The sequence below is a fragment of the Cryptomeria japonica genome, chromosome 8 (assembly GCF_030272615.1).
Source record: "Cryptomeria japonica chromosome 8, Sugi_1.0, whole genome shotgun sequence".
In the NCBI taxonomy this organism is placed as follows: Eukaryota; Viridiplantae; Streptophyta; class Pinopsida; order Cupressales; family Cupressaceae; genus Cryptomeria; species Cryptomeria japonica.
The window spans coordinates 743,932,163-743,950,724 of NC_081412.1; the positions used below are offsets into that span (position 1 = coordinate 743,932,163).

The following is an 18,562-nucleotide window of genomic DNA, read 5'->3' on the forward strand; positions in this document are numbered from 1 at the left end:
GAAGATATAAGGTTTCTTCATGATGAAGTAAAGGAATAGATTTATATGTCATAACCAAAGCATTACATTGAAAAAGGTATATAATATTTGTATGGTCTAAAACTATCTCACTAGTATGTGGTACTAAAAATTTGATGCCTTTTGTAATGTTTGGAATTATAAGATCCAAATCAAATTATTACATCTACTACAAGTTAGATGTAATAATATTCTTATTATTGCATTGTATGTTAATGACATGATTTTTGGTAATGGGATGAGTTTGATTTGTGATTTGAAGTCTTGTCTTTAAGCATTGTTTGAAATGAAGGATTTGGGGGCAACTAAGTTCATTTTGGGGATGGAGAGCATAAGAAATAGAGCTAATAGAAAGCTATGGTTAGGCTATTGTAAGTATTTGAACTCACCATCAAAGAAACTCGACATGGCATCTTGAAACCATTGTGTGCTTCTATGACAATGAGAATAAAATTATCAATTTAGTGTCCAAAATCTCTTAATGAGATGGAAGATATGAATAGAGTTCCTTATGCTAGTGTTCTAGGTAGTTTGATGTATGTTATAGTTTGTACAAGAGTAGACATTAGCTAATCAATGTGAGTTCTTAATTTGTTTATGGATAATCATAGACAAGTACATTAAGATGTTATGAATAGAGTATTTAGATATGTGCAAGACAGTTCCAATTATTCTGTTATAATGATTATCCTACAAGAACCCAACATTCAATTTGTATACATCAATATGAATAGAGTATTTAGATATGTGCAAGACAGTTCCAATTATTCTCTATGTTACAAGGACCCAACATTTAGTTGATGACATTGATAGTAGAATATCCATCAATTGATATTTTCATGATGTTTGTAGACTATGGTAGAATAAGGTGTGACAATGCATTGTTCTTTAAAGGAGTAGGAGTTGAAAAACAACATTGAGTAGAGAGCTTATCCTCAACAAGATTGAACAAACTCAAAACTTCCATCATATCCTTTGGTTTGAATAATTTGACCTCTAATAGGATTGAATCCTTAAGGCTATTGATGAAGTGTCTTGTGAAAAAGAGTCAAACAAGTCATCAATGTGATTGGCTTGTTGCTTAAATCTAGTTTGATATTCCTAAACGTGCCAATTTGGCAAAGCTTGGTAAGAGCATTGGTAAAATCCCCATAGGCATTAGGGCCAAAAAAACTAGCAATAACATGACAAAGATTTTCAAATTAAGTTCATCATTAGCCTTGAGATACCACAACTTTTTTAGATGGAAGGATGCAATGGATCCCATTTTAAATGAAGGAAATGTTATGTAGATTGAAGTATTGTTTAACTTTATATTGCCAACTTGTAGGATCAATGTCATCAAATCTAAGGAAGTCTAATTTTGGGCCACAAGGCATAGAACCAAATAGATTTTCACTATCAAATGACCCAATCGTTATGGAAGCTACTATTAAGTGCTACATTTTGGACATTGAGACCATGAACCATTTGAATCAATTCAAAAATTTGACTATTTTAGTTTATGTCATATGTGCTAGAGCAAGTAGACGTGACTAAGAAAAGCCCCTAAAAATGTCTAAAACAATCAAAATGACAATATGATTCCAATGGGATAATTTGTGGGAAAGGAAAAATGTGGGAATTTTTAATTTCTTTTACGATCCTTCTAGGGAATCTATTTAAATCAATTTGTTGTGTGTTGAATCAAAATCTATCTATCATGTTTTGGATTTATTGTCCTCTTTTGTTTTTAAACAAATTATAAGTTGTTTTTGGCAAAAAATCTATCTATTATGCCTATAGATGCATTATTCATTACTTGTATACCTTAGAAAGAGCTCTAATACCAAATGTCAACAAACTAGCAAAAGCACAAAAATACAAGATAATTTTTAAAATGGAAGCATGAGGGTTCCAAGGAGGGGTAATGGCCCTAGGGGTGTGGGAGTTTTTGCCTTGGGACCCCCATAAAATGGGTTTCCAAAGCAATAGCCCTCATAAAAAAAAAGATTAAAAACTTAGTTTGGGTGCTTCATCAAAAAGCCCTAGATCTAACAATGGCAATTATATGAAGATGTTGTATATTTTTATGTGGCAACCACATGAAAATTGTATTGTACTTTGTTTTCTTTGATCAATAAGATTACCATTACTTTGCCTTGTGGATGTTTTGTTGGTATGCTACTAGGGTTTTACACATAAACTCTTTGTTGTTAGTGTGCTTGATTGTTTTGTTATTCTATTTTATCTCTATTTGATTTGCATCTAATCTGTGTTGAAATTTTATATGATTCTAAAGACTTGTGATTTGTTAATAAATTTGACATGTATCATTGTTGGCCTCTTCAAGAAAGCAACCTCCTCGAAGCAACACTCAATACAATATAATTCACAAATGCATAAACAATAACCTACTATCTATATTTATATTTATTTATATTTATGCAAAATAGTTTAAGAGACAACTTCAAAACATAACCAAAGAGTTAAGACTATAGGAGCCTAACATAGATTAGATTTTAGATGCTCAGAGATTGGTATCTCTCGTAGATTAGCTAGACATGGGTCGTCTCCATTTTACACTATGCTCAATTCATCTCTATGCTTTCGAGATACAATTAGCATACAAATAGTGTTCAAAGCATATTTCTTTTCGAACCTTTCTTGTAGGGTGCAAACAAATTGGCAAGGTCTATTTATTAGTGAGCTTTCCATTAAGTTAGAACTTGACGAAGTACAAAATTGAAATAGCATGTAATTGTGGTGAAAAGTTTAATTGTCCACACAATGGATCCCATGTGCCAAGTCCTGCTTCCTATAATGCTGGAACCCACAACTTCTCCTTTACCTTTAATCAGAAAGTTGAAGCGGTTGTGTTGGAATGTTAACAATGTGTCTCCATATTAAAGAGGATATGTTATAACTTATGATTGTTTCCCATAATGTACCCTTAAGTGGTCCCAAGTGTGAAGATTTCGTGTTTCACATAAATAGTAAGCACAATCTGTGCTTTTGGGTAAAGCAAGCAAAGAATGAAAAGAATGAACCCTGCAAATTCTGGAGGAAATAATGAGAGAAATTATGTTGAAGTCCATGCATGATCATAATAATCAATGGGACTAGGAAAAGAGTATCAAACATTCACCCACAATATAACAATGACTCAAAAAAGCGATTGCTTGCAATAGAGGGATGCTTAAAACTTTTAAATGAATAAGCGCAAGGTTGCAGAGGGTGAAATGCTAGAACTTCCAGTAGTAAATTCAAATCAAGGCATCATCACCTTACATGAATTCTTCCATAAAGATAATTGATCTCCATACCAACAAAGTTTAAAAAATGTGTTCCTGTTATGCAACTCTCATTTTATTTCTTTGAGATCTACATTCCACAGACACTTGTTTTCATTCTCTGTGGTCAACTTGTCTTGTTCTGATTTGCTGACCTCACTAAGAATTCCCTCCTACAGTAGCACAAGCTCACCCTAACAAATATTATAACTCACCTGCAAGTTTATTTTGGACTTCTGCTAAATAAAAGGATATCAAATGTCTTCCACTTATCCACATCCAATCTCTATTGCCATCTTTTCTTTTTTTTCTAGAAGATCGGTCTGATCTTGATTGAATACTTTTGGAGGCCCTGAAAAAAATGCATCATAAGCCATCAAATGGACCACAACACGTGTATATATATATATATGATAAGAATTCCCTCCTACAGTAGCACAAGCCCACCCTAACAAATATTATAGCTCACCTGCAAGTTTAACTTGCTGCTAAATAAAAAGATATCATATGTCTTCCACTTATCCACATCCAATCTGTAACACCTCTATAATCCATGATGGCCATCTTTCCTTTTTTTTCTAGAAACTTGGTCTGATTTTGATTGAATACTTTTGGAGGACCTAAAAAAATGCATCATAAGCCATCAAATTGGACCACAACACGCATATATATATATATATACATGAGATGAGAACTTATTTCAGTAGGCTTTTAATTTAAACAAAAACAGCAGCGCTACAGGTGGTTTGATGTAAAAGCGTCCAACAATATCATGTAGAAATATTCAAAACTGTTTAACAACCAGTCCACCACAAGTAATACTTGTAAAAATATGTTTAAAACTTTAAAACTAGAATACAGGCCACTTATTTTTTTGACAAATGCATCTTATAATACTTAAAGGAACAGTAAAAGTTACACCTATTTTACAAAAGGGTAATATGGGAGGTCCTATAAACCCTAGCACAGCTAAATATGAGCCTTTGGTCCTGCAGGCGATGACAACATCTTTGTTTAACCCTGGGTTTGCCTTCTATAAACATTAGAGACCATTTTTAAGAAAAATACAATAATACATTTTTTCCCTAACTCTAATAAAAATGAGGATCTATATTTTTTTATTTTTTGGTTATAAAACCCAAGTATAGCAGAGAGCTTTTTCAAATGATAAGGGACACCAATTAGCAATTACCTATGGAACTGTAAATACCAAGCAACCTAGTTAGTTGGATAAAACTTTAAATTCATCAAGCAAAATATGATATAATGGTCTACTCAAATTAAACCTGACTGAATAACTATTTTTTTTAAATCTATCTTTTGTACATTTTTACAATATGTCAAAAAATCCTAACAAGAACACATTTATTTTTTGATACCGATTCCCTTCGTTCTCTTCTAGCATCTGTAAAGAAACAATCACAGAACTAAGTTAGATTAAAGCTCTGTGCCATAGAATTGCTTGAGAACCAAAAGGACAATCAGAAGTGGAACAAATATGACTTTTATGGTAAAAAATTAAAATTCTGGAAGCAATTGATGATAACATGAGAAATAATAATCATAAGTAGTCTCTAGCGATTTATTCATACTGCAAAGGAGTTTGTTTATAAGTTTCCAAGATGCTGGGAGATGGTTTTGGCACAGATGAAATTTACCTACTTTTAGTCTCAAAAAGACTATTTAGTTGTAAGTAGTGTTTTCAAATTGTTTTGAAAATTGAATTTACATATCCCTGACAGAGTAATAGACCTGCCTAACTAGCCTGAAGGAGGTTAAGTCGGAATCGATGTCAATGAACTTGCATAACACATTCATGGAATACAGCAGCAAGTTAAGCAAAAATTAAAGACTATGAATGAGGAATATAAGGGTAAAGAAAAACTTCATCAAGGATGGAAAACACATTTAAAGGAGGCCAGTTACATTAATTTGCATATGGAAGGAAATCTTCATGGTACCTATGACGTATTGAAGCCTAATAATTTCAACTCATATAAGGTATATAGAATATGTTTACCATAGGATTTGGACACCAGTCCTATTCTTATGTGATCAATCTCTATGCTTTATCATCTGGGTTCTAGGATGATTAGCAGTTTAGCATAACAGAATGGCAATCAATCATAAAGAAGAAAATGAGAAGGAGCAAGCGACAGATTGAATGACATGGAGATATTAAGGTGAACACTTCGCAACCCGGGAGTTAATGAAATGTGCTTGAGTTGAAGGATGTTCTGGAATCACATAACTCTTGGATTGCATAAGATTGGTTGCTTAAATATGGAGGAAAAGATTTGCCCTATGGATCTGAATCTTGAGGTTTAAAAGGTTTCTAAGCAAGGGGGAATTAATGTGGGTATTTGATGATGTCTAACACTGTTACCTCTTCTGTTCCTAAAGGAGTGGAATTAATTTTCATCTTCTGTACCCTCGGAAATAATTACTAGTTCACTATAGCTTGTTGGTTGGTGAGTCAGATATGAAGTGAATTTGTTTTACAGAAATAAAATCAGTCACATACAGTAAGTTTCTGAAAATAGAATCCATTCACAGTGCAATAGCTAAATATTCCTCCGTTATCAATAGGGTAAAGGTAAATAAGGATAAGTTTTCTTTTTTCTTTTTTTTCTTTTTACTAATTTTATTTTCTGTATTATTAGGTTTCTCATGTGAAAACTAATGGTATGTGTGCATCATTCTCTGATTCTGCTTTGCTTACACAATGTTGTTATATCCCCAATTCCCCATAGTCAAATTCTAATGGTGTTGGTTGTTAGCTTTCTGTTGCATTGAAGATGTGAAAGCCCGTCTAACAGTGCCACGTTGTTCTTACCTAGGTTCGCCAATGATATTCCTTTTAATTTTTAGAATAACAATTCAATCAGTATAAAATTTAAATTCAATACTGCTTTCTAGAAATGAATTCCCTGATTCTGCTTTGCTTAGACAATGTTGTTATATCTCTTATCAAATTTTAATGGTGTCGGTCGTTAGCTTTCTGTTGCATTGAAGATGCAAAAGCCCATCTCACAATGCCACATTGTTCCTACGATGGATTACTAGGTAAGCGAATGCTACTACTTTTAATTTTTATAACAGTTCAATCAGTATTAAATTTAAAGTCAATACTGACATGATTAATGAATAATACTCATTGGCATATTTTCACTGAACAATCCATATACATAAGTTTCACTGCATTGACAAACATCTTACTGTAGAAGGGAGATAAGAGTTAGAATTTTGATATAATTACAATCAATTAATATATTTTAGTATATATGAGCTAAGTGGGTTTAACCTTGGAGGGAACTCCATGGTTAAACGCACTTGAGTTGGAGTAGTATTGGGATGGGTGACCTCCCGGGAAGTCCCAATGTTTTACCCCTATGAGCATCACCTAGATGTGATGAGTGCTAAGTGGACTATTCATTCTCATGAGAGATGGGTTCTTGTGAACCAGTACTCATGAAACATGGGTCAATGAGTTTGACTCAAAAACTACACAGTTGAACCCTGATAGCAATATCATAGTTTGACTTTCTGTGGAAAATACCTCCTACTTATCAAATGATCAGCTAAAAGGGCTCTATAATGAATGGTTCATAAGGCACAACACTTGCTGAAGGTTTTGCAAATGGGGTTGCTAGCTAAGTGGGTTTAACCTTGGAGGGAACTCTGTGGTTAAACGTGCTTGAGTTGGAGTAGTACTAGGATGCGTGACCTCCTGGGAAGTCCCAATGTTTCACCCCTGTGAGCATCACCTAGATGCAATGAGTGCTAAGTGGACCATTCATTCTCATGAGAGATGGGTTCTTGTGAACCATTACTCATGAAACATGGGTCAATGAGTTTGACTCAAAAACTACACAGTTGAACCTTGATAGCAATATCATAGTTTGACTTTCTGTGGAAAATACCTCCTACTTATCATATGAGATTATAGTTTTAGAAAATATTAATTAAACTTCCATTATCCAAAACAATACTATTAACCAGAAAGTATATATAAGGTTTGATTGTTTAACTCACCTCTACATTTCATGATCATCCTTGTTGACTTGAACTCTTCCCTTTTTTCTTCCCCCTCCCATCAAATGGAGAAAACAATCATCCTTGTGCACAAAGTGATGGGTTCAAATGACTTGGAGAGCACCACTAACCATCACATTACATATTGAGCTAAACTTGTTCACACTCCGAAACCCATCCACTACAAAATCATGATCAATTATGAGGTACAATTTTCATCTACCCTTTAAAAACATTCAGATTTTCAAGAGGATGTTGTTTCCTTTATGTTTTCACTCCACCATTACCATTAAGAAGCATTGAATAGAGCTTGAGTTCATCTTCCTTGATCCCTGAAATTTGACGCTTTGAATATGTGAGAACCTATGGCAGGCAAGCTCTAGTATAGAACTTGAGAAACTTGTTCACAAATATTTCCCCATATATGCCTAAAGAGCATCCTATAATAGCAAATCATATGTCATGGTTAACATAAAAGTCAAAAAGTACCTAACTTGCTTAGTAACAAGATTCCAATATGCGTAAGACTGTTATCATATAACCCCAGGTGCACCTTGTTTCACTTAGCATCACCAAAACCTCCACAAAAACATAATCCATGGCTGTTATCATACAAGTCCATGTGGTATCTTATTTCAAGTAGTATCACCAATAATCTCCACAAAAACATAATCCATGGCTGTTATCATACAAGCCCATGTGGTACCTTATTTCAATTAGTATCACCAATAATCTCCACAAGAACATAAACCATCTTTGAAATGATGGTATCGACTGGCATCCCTGACGATAATCTCCCTTGCAACAATCTTGGAGATGAATTTGATGGCAGAGTGGCAATCGCCACAGACCCTAAGGTTCTTGATAACCCTGATAGGTGTGGCTGAGCATGTGTTGATAAGCCCAAATGCAATTGCTAATTTCTCACTGTGCAGACAAAGAATATGTTCTTTTTGCTCTTTCTCAACATCATTTAGTGCAAATGTTGTGTCAGGTACGTACCCCATGGCCTTCATCTCCCCAGACAATCTCTCCAATTCTGCATAGATTACGTGCATTTGTGGGTGTGATCTGTCTCCTCCAACGAATGCATTGACCTGTTTGTTTACAACAATCCAACTACATCCAGGCTTCTTTACAACACTCCTGCTTTCCATTATCTTTCTCACCTTTTCAATTCCATCCCACCTACGAGCTGAAGCATAGAGGTTTGATAGGAGCACATAAACTGAGGCATTTTTGGGCTCTAACTTAAGAAGATGTTCTGATGTAGATTCTGCAAGTTCTATATCGTTATGAACTCTACAGGCACTGAGCAATGAACTCCAGACAGCAGCGTCAGGTTCCATAGGCATCTTACTGATAAAATCACGCGCCTCACCCAGGCGTCCAGCACGGCCCAGAAGGTCAACCATGCAACCATAATGCGCCAATCCAGGCTTGATGTTATAAAATTGGCTCATGTTCTCAAAATACTTGAAACCTTCATCTACTAGACCTGCATGGCAACAAGCAGACAGAACACCCACAAAGGTGACATGATCTGGACTCATTCCTGACTGTTCCATTCGTGCAAAGAGCCTGAGAGCCTCTCTGCCATATCCATTCGTAGCATACCCCAAAATCATTGTAGTCCATGAAACCAAATCTTGCTTCGGCATTTCATTAAACACGCGATAGGCCTCCTCTACACTTCCACATTTAGAATACATTCCAATAAGAGCATTTCCCACAAAAAAATCATATTCAAACCCACTTCGACTGATCACGGCATGGACTTCTTTGCCCTGTTCCAGAGCTGCTAGTCCGCCACAAGCTAACAGAACAACCGTGACCGTTGCTGCATTCGGTTTCACAAACACTTGCATTTGTTGAAAGACCTTTAAAGCCTCATCACCGTATCCATTCTGTGCATATCCCATAATCATGGTGTTCCACGACACCGTGTCTCGATCCGGCATTTCTTCAAACACCTTCCGCGCCGCTCCAACCTCGCCATTCTGCACACATCCTGTCAGCATTGCATTCCATGAGACTAAATCTCGGTGTGGCATTTTACAGAACACTTGCCGTGCATTCTCTAAACTACCGCACTTAGCATACATATCTACAAGGGCAGTACTCACAAACACATCAGACTCTAACCCATTTCTTATTATCTTTTCATGAACATCCTTGCCCTCTTCTAAATTCCCCAGTTTAGCGCATAAACGAAGAACAGTAGAGAAGGTGAATGCATCTGCTTTATTGCCTGCTTCCTGCATTCGATGAAACAGTTCCAAAGCCTCGCTAGCGCAACCTTGTTTGCCATAGCCTGATATCATACAAGTCCACGTGATCACATCTCGCTCAGGCATATCATCAAAAACTTTGCGTGCATCTGCCAGGCTTCCGCACTTTACATACATGGTAATGATTTTGTTGTTCAAAATAAAGCCTGCCTTATATCCCCTCTGAATCATATGGCCATGTAATAATTTAGCCTCTGTTAGGAATTTTTTATCAGCACAGGACTGAAAAATACATGAATATGTGGCAGTTTCTATCGGTGGACTGTTACGCTGCATGATGCGGAGAGCTTCTTTGATTCGTCCCTGTTTACACACCGTCTTTATATCCCAAGCCATTCGTATTTAAATTTTCAATTACCAGTACCCAATCAATAATTATTTTGATTAGGATACATGTTAGTTGTATATAGTTTGATTTTGAGCCGGCTAAACCCGAAGTTCAAAGGCTTCTATCCGTTCTGTAAGCATTGGAGTGAATTGCTCAATGTCTTACATGAGAGAGCAGAAATAGCAACAGCAACAAAGAAGAAACAGTATCTCGCCAGGCAACAAAGGGAAAGCCAGAGCCAAGCAAAGTAACCACCAAGGAAAAAAGGAAGAGCACAAGGGCGATCGAGGAAGGTAGAATAATCACAACTAAAGAAGCATGCTAATAACCAATCAACAGTACATAAGAAAACCAGTAACAGTGGTACTCTTGACAAACTAATCTGAGTTGTTTCTTTTAGCATTGGGAACTAAGATAGAACACTGAGGAGGAAACTTCCCAAATTCTTGATGAATTATAATTGATCTTCCAGATACTGTATTTATAACTATGTAATTAGCAAGTATCAAGTTGCTACTTTCACCATGTTGTCTGTAATCGCTTCTTCACATTCTTTGATCTATGAATAAGGGGCATTGCAATAAAGGAGGAAATTAGACAGTGTAAACTGTAATCACAGAGGAGGCTAATTTGTATCTCGTTGCATTTCATTATTACATATCTAAAACAAGAGCCATCGCAGACTCTCGACAAAAACCGACCAAGCAAGGTTCATACAATCTGCGATCCCAATCAATTCAAAGATCTGTTCAATTTTTGGGTTATATATGATTTGAACAGTTGCCTGATGGAGTGACTGGCAGTCTGAAGCTTTCTTGACAGAATTCTGCCCTTGAAGATTGTGGAGTGACTGGCAGCAGACTGGAGTTGCGCTTGAAGATTGTGTATGAATCTTTCTGGTTCAGTATTGGTCTTCAAATGATCTTGAAGGGCGTTACTGGATTATTAAAGAGAATTTAGAGGGGAAATTGTCTTCACTAGAAAGAGTAATTTGTAATTATTATTATTATTATTATTATTTGAATTAAGAGAAAGAGTTTAAATTATTGTTTATTTTTAGTCAAAATAAAAGATTTTGTGTTGATTGATGTTTTATGGGGCTGTAAATGATGTAATTATGGCTAGTGAAGGACTATTCAGTTATGTAATTAATTATATAAATATACTGTAATGGTGGAAATATATTAGAGTTTCTACTATAGGAAGGATGAAAACTGCTAATTTTTACTTAAGGATCATTACATTACGGAAAGATAGGAATTTGATAGATTTAAATCTAATAGATCTAGATTCTGATCTATTTCTAGGGTCTTGAGTGTGCCTCTTCTTTCCCTTAAGTTGAATTGAAATGTTGAAGATGTTGAAATTAAGGTAAATATGTTGGAATTGAAGTAATTATGCGAAAACAATAAGCTACAGTCATTGGATTGAGCCACAAACCTAGATCTGAGAATTGTAAATGGATTCGGATCTATTCCCAAAAGAAGCTCCTGATTTGTCAAGACTGGGATGGTGGTCGTTTTGGTACTCCGCACTTTTCGCACTCCAATGGGGGATTGATTCGTCGCTATAAATAAAGTCAATTCTAAAGATTGCAGCTTCGTACCTATTCATGTACACACTAAAGAAGAGAAATAGTTTGGGAATAGGGGTTTGCTTAAGTCAAACCTCGGTTTAAGAATTAACCTTGAATGAAATATTACAAATACTGAAATAAACAATGGAAAGATATACCTTAGATTTGCAATGATTGATAATGATGCTTTGCTTCTTGAATGTAATCACATGTTGTATGAAATGGCATGAACATGACAAAACCCTAATTACACACACATGCATGCATATGAATGATGTAACTTGCTCCACAATGGTTGAATGAAGGAAATGCAGCCTTGAAGATCTCCGGAAATGCTTGATGATGAACACTTCAATGCTTGAATGCTTGATTGCTTGAATATAGAGACTTAGATTGAAATGAATTGATCAAATGTCTTTATATATGAGATCCTAGGTCAGTTTATCGATTAGGTCGATCTCCAACGGTAACATAGAGCCACCAATTTCATTTCCGGCTGAAGAGATAGGTCTCATCCTCCACTTGAAAAGTGGGCCCTATTAAGGGGGACTGGGGCATTGGGCGTTCTGGTCCTAGGACCATTAGCACCCTAGTCCTCCTTAATCAAGGACCAAAATTTAGGCCAAGAGAGGAGGACACCCCTCCAGAGAGTCATTTGGTAGGTGTACATGGCATAAAAACTGGAGTTAAGGCACTGAATGGACTCGGATAGGAAATGAAGGGGAGATGCACTAAAGTAGGGGCACAAACATGAGGAGTAAATTGGCCTGGTGACAATTTACAACACTGCATTTAGCCCCCACTTTAACGGGAGTACGAGCCTATGCAAATACTCGAGGTAAAGTAGACGAAAGAGATGAAGGAAGGGAGAAATGAGGAGCACAATCACATGGAGTATAAGACATTAGTAATTTTGAGGAACTAAGCCCCCAATCTTAGGATATGAACTCACTCAAAAGCGTGCAAGGTCACACAAAACAAGGTAACAAAAGACAAACAAAAGGCAACAAAGATAAACAAAGACAAAAGGCAAAAGACACCAACACAAAAGCTAAAAACCAAAAACAAGACCTCAAGTCAACTAGCCAAAGAGACCTCGATATCAAAATGTCTCAACAACTAATATCATTCTTGAAAATTGCCACCTCAAGAACACAAGTGATCACATAAAAGGGCAAAGCACACATCATCCATGAACTACAAATAGTAAAGCTATGAGTTCATGACAAGAAAAAGAAAAAGAGCATGGATATATGCTAGATGTGTTTTCCTAGGTGATCCATGAGAAGAATGATAAGAAAGGACATGGATACACACTCTAGATGTGTTTTTCTAGGAGATCCATGTTGGGGAGGAGAGTAGGAATAGTCTAGATATGTTTTGCTAGTTCCACTCATCCTCGTGCGTGTATGCAAGTGATGTCTAGTTTCAAGTATATAGCACCACGTATAAGAATATATTTCTTTTGGTTTTGAGCATGCATCAACCTGTTTAAGACATAATGCAAATGCAAATATCAAGGGGTGAATGTCTGGTTTCAGGAACATCTCATATAAGAGTTTGTTTTCTCTAGTTTCGAGAATGTAAGAACCCTGTTTAATTTGTTTTCTCTAGTTTCAAGAATGTATAACCCTATTTAGATGGTCAGGTGTTTCTATTTGGTCTCCATGAGATATTTCAAGTTCCATAACATATTTAGATGGAATAAGGTCTTGAAAGACCATTCTTTATGTAATAAGGTCCATCATACCATTATGTCATGTTTGAGTTTAATTTGTAATTATGAGTGTCCCAATGTTGACAAGAAATTGTCAAAATTGTTAATATTGTGTAAATAGGTACCAAGGTGTCAAGTGAAGGGTTTCATCGTGTAGGAGGTTCTATTGGACCTCCTTGATCCTATTTGTAATGGTCTACAGTCATGGTGATCTTAGTTTTGGTAGTTTTGGTCTATGACTAGTTTTGATCAAAGTTGTCATTATTGACAGAAACTTGTCAATGCATTATTGTTGCAAAAAGTGTATGAAAGGTAGTTTAATGGTAGTTAACTTTCAAAGGTGAGTTATGAACATTGGAGGGAAGGTTATATATATATATATATATACCTCTATTTCATCGACCAAAGGGTCGATTGGATGATGTAGTGAAGTATAATCAATAAATTTTGGAGTTTTACCCTGCATTTTCATAGTTTTCAAGCGTAGCAGTCTATTCTGTTGCATTTTTTATTAAGGAAATGTGTTCATTTTCTTTGGAAACCTATTGAAAATGTTAGAGGGATGAATCCTCTATAATTTACTTTTGGTTTCATTCATTTGCACTTTGTTTTGAGCAAGTTCTTAAAGTTTTGGTGAAAATGGTCACAAACCCTTGCTAGGGTAACCAGTGACATAAAATAATGTAATTTTTGGTCATCCCATCATCAAAAACCCATTCCACTGGATGGGATGAAACTTTTAAATGTATATTTTTTCTTTCCTTTTGATGCAAGGTACCATGCACAAGTTGCCACGTGCTAAGAGTGACACAAAAATCTATTTTTTGTGTCTTGGGCTGAAAATGGCAGCAAGTTGGTGATGTGTGGGTTGATATAAGCGCAAGATTGGGCTCCCAAAGGTTGGGTGAAGGCTTGGAGAGGTGTGAGGGGTTAGTGCAGACCCTAATAAAGTGTTTGTGTCCCTTGATTGGTCAAAATACTCACCATTTTTATTATTGTCCTAAAACTGGGTATGTTGTTGTCCTAATAAACTAGTGGACTGAGATTTTGAGAATATAATGCAATGGATGGGTTTGGTGAGTGTATGACACTTGGGTAAGGTGTGAGGGAGTCCCTAGTAACATTTGAAGAGGAGTCTCCATAGAATTGTATTCAAGTCCCTTGAGTTGGTGCATATCTACTTGGCATTGTGATTTGTGCTTATAGACAAGTTGGAGCCCTAGTTGGAGATAGGCTTGTGTGAGTAGGTGTTTGAGAGTTTGGTGTGGTCTAGTTGTGGGAGAGTTCCAAACTGACCTTGAGCAAGTTAAATGAACCTATTCTAATGTATTCCAATGGTTGGGAGGCATGAGTTAGCTTTTGGGGTGTTGAAGCCATATGAGCACCTAGTAACCTTGTGAGGCTCTTGTAGCTTTGTGAAGAATAACCACCTATTTGAATAGGTGTAAAGTGGAAAATTGGATCCTAGTGACTCCCCACCTAGGAGAGAGAAAGGAAGCCACTAGGATGATTTTCACTTGGGAGGAACTTTACATTCAAAAGAGGGGTTGAATCCACTAGATCCAAATCCAAGAGAGACAAGGATCTGACTACTAAGTGGATTGTAGGTGGTTGATGTGTGATTTACCCTCTCTTGTAAATGAGAAAGTTGACTTTTTGACTATGTGGAAAAGAGAGAGGAAATGAGTGACATGAGGTGCTACCAATTCGAGATCGCGTTGTAACTTCAGATCTGAGCTAATTAAACTGACGCAGATTTGCCCTGCAAATTTGGAGAAACTGTCGTCAGGACCATGGCAGGAATGTACATGGTCTGCCACAAAATCCGCAAAACGAAAAGGGTTCTCCCATCTCTGCAGATGAAGCTCAAACCTGCAATTACAGTTGCGCACTTGCAACCTACACAAAAAAGAAAAGAAAGGGGGTTGTGGATAGGGTTTTGCCTTAGTCAAACCCTGGTTGAGGAATCAACCTAGAAAGAAAGTAATTGCAAATGCTTGAATGTAAAATACAAAGATGTATACCTTGTAGATCTGCAACTTGTTGATGATGATTGCTTTGCTTCTTGAATGTAATCACAAATATTGTATGAAATGGCATGTAACATGACAAAACCCTAACACACACATGCTTGCAAATGAATATGGTAATGTTGCTCCCATGGATGAATGAAGAAGACTTGAATGTTTGATGATGACCTTGAAATCTTGTATCTTCTCCTTATGCACTCTATCTCTTATCCTCTACTATCCGTCTATGCACTATCCGTTTGTCCATGAATGAGGATATTGAATTCCCTTTTATACATGCCTCAAGGATTAACTTTCAACCATCGAAGACCGACAAAGAGGAATAACAAACCCCGAAGACAAGAAGTGCACAGGAGATCAGGCAACCCACAAATAGGACCACCCTAGGAGGTGGCAACAAGGGTGCCACGCCACTGTCCTAGGTGGACAAGGGTGCCACGCCACTGTCCTAGGTGGACAAGGGCGCCATGCCCCTGTCTTGCCCTATTTTAGGGCCCAAACAGGGTGTAGAGCAAATACAAGACATGAAGGAGAAAGTGAGAAGGGTTAGAAATGCAGAAATAGGTCTTGGTTAAGGAAGGAGATGTCGTCACCAAGGTGAGGACCCCAAATGTGGTTAAAATTGCAAGGGTCGCAATTTTATTACACTACAATAGGCGATTTGGGTGAAAGATATTCCCTAGGTTGTGTGTGTTGTATGATCTGCATCAAATTGGTATTAGAGAAAAGGGAGTAGATTCCTTCAAGGTGGAAGTTGAAGGTTGAGAGAAGAGTGAAGACAATATGCCTCCAAAGAGTGCCATTGCAAGAGAGGTTATGGAACTCAAAGAGAAGCATGCTCGAGAGTTGAGAGAATTGGAAGAAAGAATGGTTGCTAGAATAGAAGCCTTGGAAGCTAACCAAAGGAGGGATGAGGTCACAGGAGATGTGAGTGACCAAGAGGAAGAAGGAGAAGCCCAGGGGTAGCAAGAGGAGCAAGTGGACCTTGAAGAAGAGAGGATGGATAGGCTTTTGAAGGTAGTCAAGAGTGAAAGACACAAGACTAAGGTAGACTTACCCATGTATGGAGGGAAGTTAGATGGACAAGAGCTCTTGGATTGGATAGGGGCTATGGAAAATCATTTTGATTGTGAGATTATAGTACAAGAGGACCAAAAGGCGAAGATAGAAAAGTCAAAATTGAAGGGGCATGCATTGCTTTGGTGGGAGTTTGTACAAACTGAGAGGAGAAAGAGAGGGAAAACCAAGATAAATTCTTGGGATAGAGTGGTGGCAAAACTGAAAGGGAAATTCCTCCCTAGTGATTATAGTACTCAGTTGTTCAAGAGGATACCCTTAATTAAAAGGAACTAGATGTGCAAGCCTACACTGAAGAGTTCTACAAATTGATTATAAGGACAAAGCATGAAGAATATGAAGAGGAGATGGTGGCAAGGTATCTCAATGGCCTAAGATACAACATCCAAGATGAGTTGAGTCTCATTACACCAAGGATAGTGGAGGAATGTTATAAGTTGGCAATCAAGGCTGAGGAAAAGTTGAAGAGGAAGCAAGACGAGTCCATGAGAGGAAGAGGTAGCAATCAGAGGGGTAGAGGATCCTTCACTACATCCAAACAGTCTCATGAAGACCAAGAAGATGGAAGACAAGGCAAGGACCAAGTTGTTGATCAAAGAGGTGGATTCAAGGGATCTAGGAGCAAATTTGGAGGAGGTAGCAACTCCAAAACATTCACAGAGAGATGTTACAATTGCAACCAAGTTGGACACCTGACCTTCAAATGTCCAGAGAAGCAAGCATCAAGTTCCCATGGTGGGGAAAGATGGAACTAGTTGATGCAAGAAGATTAGGGTGAGAGTGTAAACTCTCCAACTAAATATGTTGATTCTGAATCAGGGGAGTCATTGATGGTTAGAAGACAACTACTTAAAGCATCAAAGGAGAAGGAGACAACACAAAGAAGTATCCTATTCAAGACCACTTGTAAATGTAAAGGCAAGGTATGTAAGGTAGTGATAGATTCAAGTAGCAATGATAACATAGTATCTCAAGAAATGGTAGACAAAGTGAATTTGGAAAGAATTCCTCGTGGCACACCTTATAGGGTATCTTGGTTAAATGATAATCAGTCAATCATGGTAAATGAACAAGCAATTGTGGAGTTTCAGATTGGTACACATAAGGATAGGATGTTTTGTGACATTCTACGTATGGATTGTTATCATCTCCTGCTTGCAAGGCCATGGCAATTAGACAAACATGTTGTGTATGATGGGTGGGCCAACACCTATCAGATTGAACATGAAGGAGACTCTTTTACTCTACTTCCACTGAAAGAGGTTGCAGAAGATCAGAAAAGGGTGGCAAAGGTAATCATGCTAGGAAGGAACGAGTTTGTGAAGGTGATTGAGAAGGAATCAAGCTAGGTTGCAGCCATCTCAAGGTTTGAGCATACTAGGACAACATGTTTCGAGGATGGTGTACTGGTTGGGACAGTAATGTGTCCATTTTTGGAGGATAAAATCAGGAAACCAATAGAGGTTGTAGGTATAGAGGGTCTAATCCACAGTGGGAAGACTGAAGATGACATGGAAAGAGTGCAAGTGCAAGTGCCAATTGACACTTCTTGATGCAGAAGCATCCCCGGTCCTTGGCAATTTTGCATCAACCAATATATATATATATATATATATATATATTTCTTTATGTTTTCCTTTTTTGTTTTGCAGTTTCAACATTTCTTTTTGTGTGTCCCGAATTTGGCTCACTGGAACCTGTGGAGTTGGATTTTGCTTGAAGACTTGATCATCTTCCTTATTCCCAAACCATGGACCATTTGGATCATTTTCTGGCAAGTTATCGCTACCGGTTTCCGAAATAGTTTTCTATTACCGATTGTCTAGACCTATTTGGATGAACTCACAATACTGGTTCCCACTTTTTGACCAACTTTGACACTTAGATGAATATTTTGGAAAAAACTTTCACTTTCTGACACCTATAACTTTTAAACCGTTAAGAATTTGAAGATGATATAAACTAGTGATTTTTAACATCTTGTTTTTAGATTCTAAATATATTTTTTGCAAATTTGTTTGAATAAAATTTTATTGATTTTTCCATCTCCCTCAAAAAGTATTTGTTTACAGCAAACAACATTTTTTAAGAGTGATGTGTATCCTGAAACACATAATTTTTTTTCTATAAATGATAAAAACTTAATTCTTTTAAATTTTGGTTTGTAACATCAATACCCGGGGCATGCACTTGGTTTGATAGTGATATGTTGAATATT

General features: G+C 36.9%; 1 protein-coding gene across 4 annotated transcripts; it reads right to left on the minus strand.

Moving 5' to 3' along the window:
• Nucleotides 1-3,226: 3,226 nt before the first annotated feature.
• Nucleotides 3,227-10,893, minus strand: LOC131061421 (pentatricopeptide repeat-containing protein At2g03880, mitochondrial). Of its 4 annotated transcripts, XM_057995083.2 has the most exons (4): nucleotides 7,820-10,893; nucleotides 7,326-7,657; nucleotides 3,760-3,910; nucleotides 3,227-3,642 (listed from the first exon to the last, which is right to left on the minus strand). In XM_057995083.2, the coding sequence occupies exon 1, from the start codon at nucleotides 9,950-9,952 to the stop codon at nucleotides 8,048-8,050; it is 1,905 nt and encodes a 634-aa protein (XP_057851066.2). In that variant the 5' UTR covers nucleotides 9,953-10,893; the 3' UTR covers nucleotides 3,227-3,642; nucleotides 3,760-3,910; nucleotides 7,326-7,657; nucleotides 7,820-8,047. The 4 variants fall into 4 exon arrangements, with proteins under 4 accessions (XP_057851066.2, XP_057851065.2, XP_059066750.1 ...); XM_057995082.2 differs by having other exon boundaries at nucleotides 7,326-10,893; XM_059210767.1 differs by lacking the exon at nucleotides 3,760-3,910 and having other exon boundaries at nucleotides 7,326-10,893.
• Between the last annotated feature and the right edge of the window lie 7,669 nt (nucleotides 10,894-18,562).